The sequence below is a fragment of the Hevea brasiliensis genome, chromosome 14, assembly GCF_030052815.1.
Source record: "Hevea brasiliensis isolate MT/VB/25A 57/8 chromosome 14, ASM3005281v1, whole genome shotgun sequence".
Classification (NCBI taxonomy): Eukaryota; Viridiplantae; Streptophyta; class Magnoliopsida; order Malpighiales; family Euphorbiaceae; genus Hevea; species Hevea brasiliensis.
The window spans coordinates 90,184,110-90,196,076 of NC_079506.1; the positions used below are offsets into that span (position 1 = coordinate 90,184,110).

Sequence of the window (11,967 nt, forward strand, 5' to 3'; positions counted from 1 at the left end):
TTTGGCTTCTATGTTGCCCACTTTTGAAAGTCACTAAATGTGACTCTCTTTTTATAAAGTAGGTATTTGCTAGTATTAGATCGTATGCCATAGCAAAATCCAGGATGCTTTTTCCCTCCTCATTTCGACTGCCAAAACCAAAACCTCCATGAACATTTTCATAGCTTTGCATATCACTTCCTACATGTCCATTCAAATCTCCATCAATGAAAATATTATCTTCATTTGGTATGCTTTGCATTCAATCATCCATATCTTTGCAAAACCTTTGTTTACTCTTACTATCTAGTCCTATTTGTGGGGCATAAGCACTAACTACATTTATTGTTTTTCCTTCTAGTACTAGCTTTACTAGTATAATTCTATCTCCTACTCTTTTCACGGCTATTACAGTCTTTCAATGTCTGTCTATAATTATGTCCACTCCCGTTTTATTTATCTCCTTTCGGTAAACCACGGTTTGTACCTTGAATTACCCACTTCTTTGCTTTTCTCCTACCCATTTAGTCTCGAATGCAAGCAATATTCACCCTTCTCCTTTCCAAGGTATCCACAAGCTCCATTAATTTTCTGTAAGTGATCCAACATTCCAAGTATCAACCACGATCCTTCTCCTATCTGTTCCTTCCTAATTAGTCTCTTTTATGATATCTTCTATTGTTTTATGTCTATCTTGTATTACTGTTCCACTATACATTCTCTTGTCTATCCTATGGACTAACTTCTTTACCCACACCATCCATGATGTGGGAACCTTGCTTACTTAACACCACACTCGGGCGGCATGGCGTCGCTTCGGTGAATGCCCTACACCTTTGCATATTTCTCACTACACACTCAGATGTACGTCGTTAGTAAAGGAAGCCCCAACGTTTATATCATTTGAATCCATATCATAAGGTGTGACAAAATTTTATTTCTTTGGTTGTCACCTACCTACGCAACCTTCCTCCTTTATCAGGGCTTGGGCATAAACTACTTAGGCGGAGTTAAAAATTAAATAAGGATAATATAATAAAATATTTAGTCAAATTGGTTTATATAAGCATTAAAATAAAAAGCTGTGTTCTCCAACTTATTTTTTTAGCTTAAGTTCAATTTATAAGTTTATAATTCGTACGCACTAAAATAAAAAGTTTAATCTCTCAATTTTTTTTAATTTATAAATTTAATTTATAATTTTAAAAATTATTATAAATAAATAAGTAAGCTTTAGATTATTTTTAGTATTATATTTTTATTGATATTGAAATTTTATCTTATAATTAATGAACAATTTAATACTATTCAACTAAAATTTATGAGTAATTTTTTTATCATTTAATTTTGAATAGAATTTAATTTCAAAATTTTATAATTTTAAAAATAAATCAAATACTATTAAATTAAAACTGATTAATAAATTTTTTTTGGATAAAATTGGAGAACTATTCATAGTCATAGAAGAACTTGCAAAAAAAAAAAAGGTTTTGTTGAATATTATGGCGTAGCAAATGGTAACAATTTTCGCTTTTAATTTCAGACAAGGGTTCTTTCTTCCACGGAACCGCACGTGACTGGCTGGATGACATGCCGGAACGGGAAGACACTCCACGTGACACCCACGCCGACCGTGCACCTCACAATATAAAATTAAATGAAATAATAATAATAATAATAATAATAATAATAATAATAATAATAATAAAAAGAGAGTCAGGTGAGGCGAGCTCGTCGTATAGAGGGATCCTCTTTTATCCGAGAGTCTAGTTCTAGTAGTTGCTCTTTCTCCTAAATTTTGAATACACAAGAGGCCAAGATATGGAGTGTAGTTGCAGCAATTTTAAAAGCTCTTCTTCTCTGCTACTATCTCCTTCTACACCCTCTTCTCGTCTCCCTCACTCCCTGTTCCCTTCCAAGCTCAGATTATCGGTCTGCCTTTTACCAGCTCTTTTTATTTATTTATTTATTTCAACAAAAAAGGTGTTTTTTCCTTCTTATTTGTATTGTTTATTGTTTTTCTTGATAATCAGCAGAAATTAAAGGTTCGGAATCGTTTAGTGATCAGAAACGCTTGTGGGTTCGACGAAAATGGCTCTGTTAATGGATTTCCCATCACACCCAACAAGCTTTTTATGCAAGAGGTAACTTTTTTTTTTTCATGTATAAATGTGTTTGTGTGTATCAGTGTATATATTGTTTATTGGGTATTTTTTAAAGGATTATTTTATTTGTTCCTCGTTGTCTCTCTCTATTTATATTTTAATTTTTGATGTTTTTCTTATTGTTTATAGGCAATTGGAGCTGAATATGGAGAAGGTTTTGAGACATTTAGACCAGATGGGCCTTTGAAGGTTGATGTGGTGAGCAATTTTAGCTGATAATGCATATCTAATGGCCCTTCTGTCTTATTGAATTGAATTTGGTTTTTCATATGGTTCTGGTGCTGAAGGAGTGTAGGATATGTATGACTTATGGGAATTATTTGTTTTTGCAAATAGGATTTTTTGAATGATAGGCTGCAAGAAGGTTTTCTTCAACGGATACGTTATGCCATGAAACCAGATGAAGCGTATGGTCTTATTTTCTCATGGGACAATGTTGTGGTAAACTCCCAAAACTCTGCCATTGTGTGTTTCATAAGAGTTCGCAAGTTGCTAAAAGAAAAACCTTCTGTTAGATTTTGTTGTTGTGTCTTGATTCCTTTGGGGACCAAATACGGTTGAATCAGCTGGTGTTGCAAATTCTTAATGCAGTGCAGTGAAGGGTTAAATTGAAATTTCATTACATTGCTCCCTCAAAATCCAATAACATGGGCTCTAGTTGAACTTGCATAATTTCTTTGTCTTGTGTATATCTTGATTTACGTCTATGTATGACACTTGGGAAATGCCTTAAGATGTGTCATTTGATGATCAACCATTAAAGTATGAGAAACGCATATGCATTTCATGCACCTTGCGTGAAGGTTGGGATATAAGACCGAAAGGTTTTAAAGTTTTTGTTAACTTTTTAAAACAATTTTACTGGTAGTGGATATTTCTTCTTGCTGTTCTTGTTGGCATTGTTATTCTCTTATTTATTTTAATCAACTGAGATGAAGTTTTAACATAATAAATTTGTAAGAACAGCGATGTTGTAAGTAAAGAAACTTTCATATGTGTGAATATATAACAGCCAGCACATTGTGTTTCCATAATCTACAGAAAAAGGGGTATTGGATCACTCATGTGAAGAGAAGACTTTATAGCTAATGAAACTTACACTTTGTTTTGATTTGATCTCAATTAGGACGGAAACGGATTAGTAAATTTATGAAGGGTATACTTTTCTCTCTAAATTGAGAGTTTGGGAAATAGAAATCCCAAAAGGAAAGTTGAATGTTATTTTACTCCCTTCAACTTTTTCCTCTTTTCTCCAAACAAGGAGAAATTCCTTTCGCCTTACTTTTACCTTTCAAAATCTTTTATTCCTATTTTCCATTCCCTGAAACAGAGTATTAGAGAAAATGGGAATGGCACTGGCATCATGGTATTAAAAAAGGGAGAAAATGCCCAATCATATGTGCTCTAAGGGACACATTCTAATGCAATTCCTTTTTAATCTTATGTATGATATGTTTCAGGCAGATACCCGAGCTATGAAGCTGAATGTGTGGAAGCAGCTTGCATCTGAAGAGGGTATGTTGTAATTTTTTACCCCTAACTTGCTAACAGTGAAAATTCTTCAAGTTCATGTGAACTGTTGTTTTACCTTTAATTTAAAGTATATGTAAAATAAATTAGAGAATCAGGAGAACTTTCTCTGACGTTTTTAACTTTTTGGAAGACAGCTGCTGATTTTGTAAGGATGTTTTGTAATACTCTTTATCATAATTAACTACATTTAAATGTTGGAAACAGCAGCAAGTTTTTGTGCAAGACTGCCTCTTGTTTTCTTTATCATCAGGAGAGATGCCATGGAACATCTTGTTGTCTTGGTGTCTAGTTGGTTTCATGTGGAGGCAAAGATTCAATTTTTCTTCTTTTAATTGTCAAGGTGTATTGGATTGGAGATTTTTGTGACTCTGTACAATTGTTTGGATTCTTGTGTAGGAAAGGAAATTCCTGATGATGGACATGCACAAAAGTTGATGTTATATGCAGGTGCTGATCATGTATTACATAAGGTTTGAGAATTTTGGTTATTTTTGTATTGGGTTGTTATTTTGATGTAATACCTTTTTGTTTTGTCTGCCCCTCCAAAATGACATCATTGAGTGTTGGCTAAAAAGAAATGCATTTCATATTTGATTGAACTCAACTCTTCTTGTTGTGTTTGAGTGGAATGAGTTTCCTTATGCTTTCATTGATTGAGAGTAAAAAAAGAATAAAATTTAAGATTTTCTATGTTATTGTTTTGCAGAAACTTATGTTGAATTTGATACAATGTGTTTCTTTTCCTACTAGTTTCTAGCATCAAAGAAATTCTGATTGTTTGAAAAAGAAAGAAATGGGGGAGTAGTTAAAAAAAAATCTATGAATTGGGGATGAAGTTTTGGTGTATGATTGCATTGCATAAAAATTTTAAGCTTTTAAAGGACAATCACTCCAAGGTTGGGAGGTGTACTTGAGTGACCAGTGGTTGGACATTATTTAGCTTCATTTGTTTGGTGGTGATTTGGAGTCAATTTCCACTGTAGTTACTTTTGGAGACTCTGCAAGTGTACCTGAGCTTTCACATTATTATTTCAGATACTGCACTGGGAGACAGCAGAAAGTGAGGTAGATGGATTAAAATTGAGGCTATCACAGCTGTATTATGATCATTTACTTAGAGTAAGGTCCTTTCTACTCAATTTATGGCTGGTATGTTTGTCTCTTGAATTTAAATATTATATTGCTATAAATATTCTTCACTCAGCTCAGAGAATCCATTGAGGGGCTGAAAGAGTGGCTGGATGCGGTTGCAAGAGCAGGCATTCCTTGTGCTGTTGTTTCAAGTCTAGATCGGGTAAACATGGTGGGTGCCTTGGAGCGGATGGGGCTGAAGAAGTATTTTCAGGTTATGACCACTTGTAAATTGTACTTTGTGAAGAGAGAACCAACAGTCATGACTCTAACAAACATTAACAGAAAAAGTGGAATTATGTGCAGCATGTGCTTGTTTCATCTAGTTATTTTCTCATCTTTATTTGCTAATAATGTTCTCTGACTGATCTAATTGGTTTTGCAGCCATCACCTTGCTTCTCTTTTTTTTTCCTCTCCTATGTGCTGTAATTTTTTTTCTTACCATTTTTCCCATTGTGAATGGCTACTTATGCTTACATTGGTACTATATGTAGTGGTGGCAAGCAAATCAGGTTGGGTGAATTTGAATTTGCTTATTTTGGGTTAAGGTTATTTGGATTTTGAATGGGTTTGGGTCGTTAACTAGTCAAGTCGTTGGAATTCTTGTCAGGTCTTTTTTATAATTACTTTTCTTTAATGAAAAATTGAAACTAAAAAATCTTTTTTTTTGGGATAATGTTTTAAAATTAAATTTGGGAATTTAAAAAAAAAATAATTTTTGGTGCTTTTTTACTAGTTACATGGGCTCAAACCTAAAAGTGCTTTTAGTTTATTGAAAATTTATTTTGGGTTCAAGTTGCATTGCCATCTCTACTTCAATTGTCAAATAGATATTCAGTTGTGATAATTTAATTTTATATTTTTGCTGGTCAAGTACAGAAAGCATTTATAGTACTGATACATGAAGAAATGTGACAGTATTTTGTAACATATGTGATGCTCTTAAAGACAATTGAATAATATAAGACCGTAATTCTTTGAAGTTGCCAGACTTCTCATTAGTGGTTTAGATTTCAGTAATTGTCCAAATTGTGGTGGCCTGCTGCTAATAGTCATCTCTTTATCAATTCAGGCGATAGTGACTGAGGAAGATGGTATGGAGTCTATAGCTCATAGATTTCTTTCTGCTGCAATAAAGGTATGGAAGAGAACTGTCCTTTAAGATGATTTATATCATGACATTTTCCTATACTGGAGCACAACTTCTACTCCTGTTCACTGTTCTTATTTATTTATTTTGAACAAATATTGTGCTTAGTTCAAATTTGCTAGCTATGGATTCTTCTTATCTGCTTAGGATAGCCAATATACCTGATAATCATGTTCCATTTAGCTTGAGTTTATCTGTACATTCTGACCATGAAAAGCATTATATACGGAGAAAGTGAACAATAATCAAATCTGAACTATAAATGCAGTAATTTGGTTCCTTTATCTTTTGCTTTGAAAAGTGGGCTTGATGAATACTATGGATAGAAAAGGGGTGCAATAGTTTGCCTATTATAGATAACAGGTTGCAGATTTTTCAAGGTGGAGAATAATGTGACTAGTGAAACATATTCATACTGGTCACATCTCCAGTCTGATTCAGTCCTGGTGTGATTTGGAAGAGTTGAAAAAGAAAAGAAAGGGAGAAAGAGGGGGTGGGGGCAGGCTACTGCTGAGGAGCTTGCATGCGTTCTTTTTTTGGGTTGAAGCTAACTTGCCCTCTATTATGAATAATAAGACAAATGAGTGTCACAGCAAGTTAACAACTATAGAAACAGAAGCTCAGAGAAAAGGAAATTGATAAAAAAAAGGGTGATTTTATTTAAGGGAAAGGGAAAAATGAATGAAGCAATCACATTTGGGATATATATTTACATGCTTCATGAAGAATAAACCAACAAGTTTTATGTCCTAGTTGATTCTGTTCACTTTAGTTGTTTTGATGCCCTTGAATAAATTTCTTGCAGCTGGATCGGAAACCATCGAAATGTGTGGTGTTTGAGGATGATCCCAGAGGAATAACTGCTGCTCACAACTGTACTATGATGGCCGTGGCATTGATTGGTGCTCATCCTGCGTATGTTCCCTTCAGAAAATTTATTTGGATTTGCAAAGTGATTTGTACAATTTGGTTAGTTTTTCAAAAAAATCCTGAATCATATTGGGAAATTTCATGCAATCGAGTGTCCTCACTCATGTGTTTCAGTTAATTGAATTTGCGTTTGGTTAAAAAGTTGTGATATCAATGCATCATCTATACGTATATGGACTAATGTAGAAAAATGCAGGTATGAGCTGGTGCAGGCTGATCTTGCAGTTGCTAGCTTCAATGAACTTTCGGTGATCAATCTTCGGAGATTATTTGCTAACAAGGGTTCTGGATTTATGGACAGGCAAAAGCAGATTATAGAGAAATCTCCTTCAAAAAGAAAGCTAACCATTGACACCATTTTCTGATTAGTTTTCACCTTGCCTCTCTTGTTCTTAATTTCTCTCCTCTCCTCTTGACCTGGTAGATTTTTTATTTTTTTTGGTTTTAAATTCTTTATATGAATGCACAGTAATTGAAATCAAAGGATATGTATACTGTTTTGATCACATTAGAAAATTACATGTACTGTGAAGGAGTTTCCCTTCTTTCTCTTCTTCTACAAGTGGCCTGATACAGTGATCATATTGAGATTGAATGGGTATAGCTTGATGAAACAGTCATTTGTCACTGCACCAGCCCAATGGGTAAAAGTAGTTTTGAGTATTTTACACATTGTTAACGGAAAGATTGACATGTACTATGTATTTATTTATGAATTCTTTTTATTTAAATTTAATTTATTATAAATTTAAGATATAAAATATATAATAGAGTTTATTTATTAAATATATGAGTATTATATATTTATATTTTGATTCATAATAGATAAGTTTAGTATAATTTATCTTTTCATATTTATCTATTAATTTAGTAAATTAGGATTAATAATAATAATAATAATAATAATAATAATAATAATAATAATAATAATAATAATAATAAGCTATAAAAATGCTTATGGAAATGTGAACTTTTACAAGTAAAACTTTTATTACATTTGTTGTACATGTTATTAGAAAAAAGAAAATCATTTACTTAAATTTTGTATTTTTTTATTTAAATTTTAAAGTTTTATTATTTTACATTAATTGCAAGTTCTTTTTTAATAATTAATGATTAAAATATAATTTTAAAAATTAATTATTAAAAATTTAAAATTAACTTTAATCGTTGAATTAAACGAGCTTTTCAACGAATTAAAGAAAAAATAACAATAATTTTATTTTCCCGTTCTCTCTTATTTTTGCCGCGGCTTCTGCTTATCAAGATCACCCCTTTTTTTTTTCTAAAAAATAATAATAAAAAAAAGATCATACCTTTTCAATCAATTCAAACATGGGGAAAGGCTGACATGGCCAAAGAGAACGGGCATAAAGATTACATGTTCCGCAATTGACCCTTATCTCTCTATCTGTCAAAGGCCCAATCAGCAATCCCTTTCACTGTCACAGCCGGGGGAAAAGCAAGAGAAGAGAGAGAGAGAGCTGGAGCAAAAACTTTTGTGCAGCACGCAGCGGCTAACAAAACATTTAAAGTCTGAAGCTTTCACTCTAAACCCAAACTGGGGTCACCTCAAGTTCAGCACTAATGTCTTGCATTTGTAGCATTAGCTCAATCTCTTCTTTCTCTTCTCCAAGGAAATCAGTATCTAAGCCCCCAATTTTTCAATGCTCCCTCCCAGGTAATTTTCTCCCAGGTAATTTTTTTTCTCTTTAATTCATTTGATTTCTTATTTGCTTCTTCTTCTTGTTCAATGCTCCCTCCGAGCTCAATCAAATTTCTTTTCTTTTCTCTTCTTTCCCTTTTCCCTCAATCCAAAACAAAGGGGAAGCGTTGAGCTTATTTGCTTTTCCAGACACCAGATTCTTTATATATATATATTTTCATCACTCTCTTGGCAACCAAACTCTGGTCTTTTGGAATTAGGTTTGTTAGGCCTTAAATGGAGCTTATTTTCACCCTGTTTAGCTTACAAAATAATCCATTTTATGTAGTTTTGACTTTAATTGGTAGTGGAATTAGAGTAAGCTTGCAATCTAAATATGAAAGCCGATGATAATAATACCTGATCAAGTGATCCTTGGTTGTGGTTTTTGACTCATACGGTGACCTTACTATGCTTTTCTTCATCTATCAAATTTTGTGTTTGCTAAGAATTGCTGGTTTTAAAAGTTTTTCTTCAAAATTTCTATCCAGGGACAGTGGTGGAACCGAAGACTGCCTCTGTGGCTGAACCCTTGTTGCTGAATGCTGTTAGAGGAGAAGATGTTGAAAGACCCCCAGTTTGGCTTATGAGGCAAGCAGGGAGGTACATGAAGGCAGGTCTATGCAGCTTTAGTTTTCATATGCTTTTCTACTGTTGTAATTTTCCATGCTTAAGGCTTATACTTTTTATTGCTTTCGCCTTTCTAGTTTGATGATTGATCGTGCATAATTGTGATTTTAGGGATTCTACATTCATATATATTGTGCCTTCTGCTGATTATTGTGCATAATTGTGCAGTAATTTTGTTTTGTAGTGCCTGCTTATTAACTTAGTTTCTCAATATGACGATAATGTGGCTGTCTAGAAATGGAATAGCTTTTGAGAACTAGGTATACACCAGATTTATAGTATGCTTGGCTATAACATCATCTTTCCCTTATCATACCTTGAGGCATATTGTTCTGCCTTACCATGTCATATAGAACAGAGAGTTTTTGTTATATCATGTTATTTTTTCTACTCTTTTATCCATCAGTAAGAGCACATCTTTAATGTGTTTGATCATTTTAGCTAAGCCTATGTACTGTAGTTAACTTGGATCTCATTCTTTTTAACTACAGAGTTACCAAATCATTTGTGAGAAGTATCCTTCATTTCGTGAAAGATCAGAAAATGTTGATCTTGTAGTGGAAATTTCTCTGCAGCCTTGGAATGTTTTTAAGCCAGATGGGGTAAGACAAACTTTAGAATCAGTTATCTAGTATTTTTTTTTTTTTTCTGACTTTTGTTGTGCACAAGCTTGCCTAGTATCTTTGAATTTTCAATTTTGATTGCTATTAAATAACCATCCATTGACAAGTTGTTGCTTTCAACTAGGAGTTCTAACTCTGCAAACAAAATTGACAGCATAGTTTTGAAGTTTCATTACTTAAGGAGAAATATTTCCTGCTGTCTCTTCTCAGTTTTCCTTATTGATCATTGGGACAGGTCATTTTATTCTCAGACATTCTTACTCCACTTTCTGGGATGAACATACCTTTTGACATTGTGAAAGGTAAAGGCCCTGTTATATTCAATCCTTTACGCACTGCTGCAGATGTTGATCAAGTAAGAGAATTTTTTCCGGAGGAGTCAGTTCCATACGTTGGAGAATCATTGACAATCCTTCGAAAAGAGGTCCAGCTTAGCGTGCTTCTCTTTTGATTTTCAACTTTGAAAGTTAAATTGTTTTCGTTTTATTCAGTTGTTTTCTTCATAGATTAAGCCTCCTTATACTCCAGTTAGCCACCAGCTGCATTGCAAAATGCAGTTTATTTATTGTGATGGATGCATTTGAATTTCCTAGGAAGGAGCAAGTTGTAGATTATACCTTTAAAGTTTGAGAGAAATTCTTTTCCGTGTCTTTGTGGTCCAGGCTGTGCATGATTACTTGCAGTAGAATCAAACTAACACCTTTGGTACTAAAAACTTGGAATCATAGAACTGAATGAAAACAACCTTGCATGGGGGCCAGTCTGAATGAATTTTCTATTTTTTTTTAACAAGATTGCTTGAACACATTTTATAGTTCTCACTTCTCACCGTGAAAAAAATGCTTTCTGTGTGGGATATAATTTTAATTTCTAAATGAACAATTGCATATTTTTTTTACTCTTTATCCAAAGATTTTGGCATATTAAAAGAGGGAGCTCTTTCTTGATAAATCTAATGAAACCAATGATTGTTCCGGGATTTTCTATTGTTTTATCGCAGCCAATAAAATTCTGAGCAAGTTCACACTCTTCTTCTTTTCTTCAGGTAGATAATAAGGCTGCAGTGCTTGGTTTTGTTGGGGCTCCTTTTACGCTGGCATCATATGTTGTTGAAGGTGGTTCATCAAAGCACTTTTCAAAAATAAAAAGATTAGCTTTCTCTCAGCCTAAGGTACTCTTGTAGTAACACGTCTGTCTAGTTTTCTTATCATAGAACATTCACCTGCTACTCTTTATAGTAAACCATATAATGAAACCAAAATTTCATGACCTTCCTACAGGTACTTCATGCATTGCTTCAGAAATTTGCAATCTCAATGGCAAAATACATTCAATATCAAGCTGACAATGGGGCTCAAGCTGTTCAAATCTTTGACTCATGGGCCACAGAGCTTAGCCCTGTTGATTTTGAGGAGTTCAGTCTTCCATACCTGAAGCAGATTGTGGATACTGTGAGAAGAACACATCCAAATCTCCCTCTAATCCTTTATGCAAGTGGATCTGGGGGCTTGCTTGAGAGGTTAGCTTTGACAGGTGTGGATGTAGTTAGCTTGGATTGGACAGTGGATATGGCTGAAGGTAGGAGGCGATTGGGACCTGATATGGCAGTTCAGGGAAATGTAGATCCTGGAGTCCTTTTTGGCTCAAAGGATTTTATCACTAATCGGATAAATGATGTTGTGAGAAAAGCTGGTAAAGGGAAACACATATTGAATCTTGGTCATGGAATTGTAGTAGGCACACCAGAGGAGAATGTTGCTCATTTTTTTGAGGTTGCTAAAGGAATTAGATACTAAAAGTAGACAATGGTTAGTTGATTTTCTGATAAATGAGTTTTATGTATTCTTAGCTTCTTTTCTTCTTTTATAGAAATCGATACTGTTCCATGAAAATTCATTAGCATTTTCATTAGTGATGCTATTCCACTCTGCAAATTTGACAGAAGTCAGGATTTTTTTTTTTATTCTTCTGTTTAAGTTATTGTTTCAATCCAGTGGCACTAGTATTGCAAGCGTTCATGTAATAAGCAAAAGTTTGAAGGAGGCAATCGAGCAGGTTGAGTTACTCTTGAAGGCAAAACAGGTTACTGTGTAATTTCTGGAAAGTGCATGGCAGTTTGT

General features: G+C 33.8%; 2 protein-coding genes across 5 annotated transcripts; both read left to right on the top strand.

Annotated features, from left to right (window-relative positions):
* Window positions 1-1,689: 1,689 nt before the first annotated feature.
* LOC110645839 (5-amino-6-(5-phospho-D-ribitylamino)uracil phosphatase, chloroplastic) lies at window positions 1,690-7,505 on the top strand. Of its 3 annotated transcripts, none has more exons than XM_021799104.2 (11): window positions 1,690-1,911; window positions 2,016-2,123; window positions 2,274-2,342; window positions 2,481-2,585; window positions 3,605-3,659; window positions 4,074-4,147; window positions 4,713-4,796; window positions 4,882-5,022; window positions 5,882-5,947; window positions 6,765-6,874; window positions 7,086-7,505. In XM_021799104.2, exons 1-11 carry the CDS (start codon window positions 1,801-1,803, stop codon window positions 7,252-7,254), a joined length of 1,092 nt encoding a protein of 363 aa, XP_021654796.2. In that variant the 5' UTR covers window positions 1,690-1,800; the 3' UTR covers window positions 7,255-7,505. The 3 variants fall into 3 exon arrangements, with proteins under 3 accessions (XP_021654796.2, XP_021654795.2, XP_057989800.1); XM_021799103.2 differs by having other exon boundaries at window positions 1,702-1,911; window positions 2,013-2,123; XM_058133817.1 differs by lacking the exon at window positions 2,481-2,585 and having other exon boundaries at window positions 1,702-1,911; window positions 2,013-2,123.
* An 816-nt stretch (window positions 7,506-8,321) lies between these two features.
* Window positions 8,322-11,758, top strand: LOC110645834 (uroporphyrinogen decarboxylase, chloroplastic). 2 transcript variants are annotated; one of them, XM_058133819.1, is made up of 6 exons: window positions 8,322-8,585; window positions 9,086-9,207; window positions 9,716-9,826; window positions 10,083-10,271; window positions 10,893-11,018; window positions 11,128-11,758. In XM_058133819.1, exons 1-6 carry the CDS (start codon window positions 8,477-8,479, stop codon window positions 11,641-11,643), a joined length of 1,173 nt encoding a protein of 390 aa, XP_057989802.1. In that variant the 5' UTR covers window positions 8,322-8,476; the 3' UTR covers window positions 11,644-11,758. The 2 variants fall into 2 exon arrangements, with proteins under 2 accessions (XP_057989802.1, XP_057989803.1); XM_058133820.1 differs by having other exon boundaries at window positions 8,323-8,570.
* Window positions 11,759-11,967: the final 209 nt, after the last annotated feature.

Coding starts and splice junctions, on each gene's coding strand:
- LOC110645839 (XM_021799103.2), top strand. CDS start 1,801: ATGGAGTGTAGTTGCAGCAATTTTAAAAGCTCTTCTTCTCTGCTACTA. Junction 1,912..2,012: donor CTTCCAAGCTCAGATTATCG/GTCTGCCTTTTA, acceptor CTTGATAATCAG/CAGAAATTAAAGGTTCGGAA. Junction 2,124..2,273: donor ACAAGCTTTTTATGCAAGAG/GTAACTTTTTTT, acceptor TATTGTTTATAG/GCAATTGGAGCTGAATATGG.
- LOC110645834 (XM_058133819.1), top strand. CDS start 8,477: ATGTCTTGCATTTGTAGCATTAGCTCAATCTCTTCTTTCTCTTCTCCA. Junction 8,586..9,085: donor CCCAGGTAATTTTCTCCCAG/GTAATTTTTTTT, acceptor ATTTCTATCCAG/GGACAGTGGTGGAACCGAAG. Junction 10,272..10,892: donor TGACAATCCTTCGAAAAGAG/GTCCAGCTTAGC, acceptor TCTTTTCTTCAG/GTAGATAATAAGGCTGCAGT.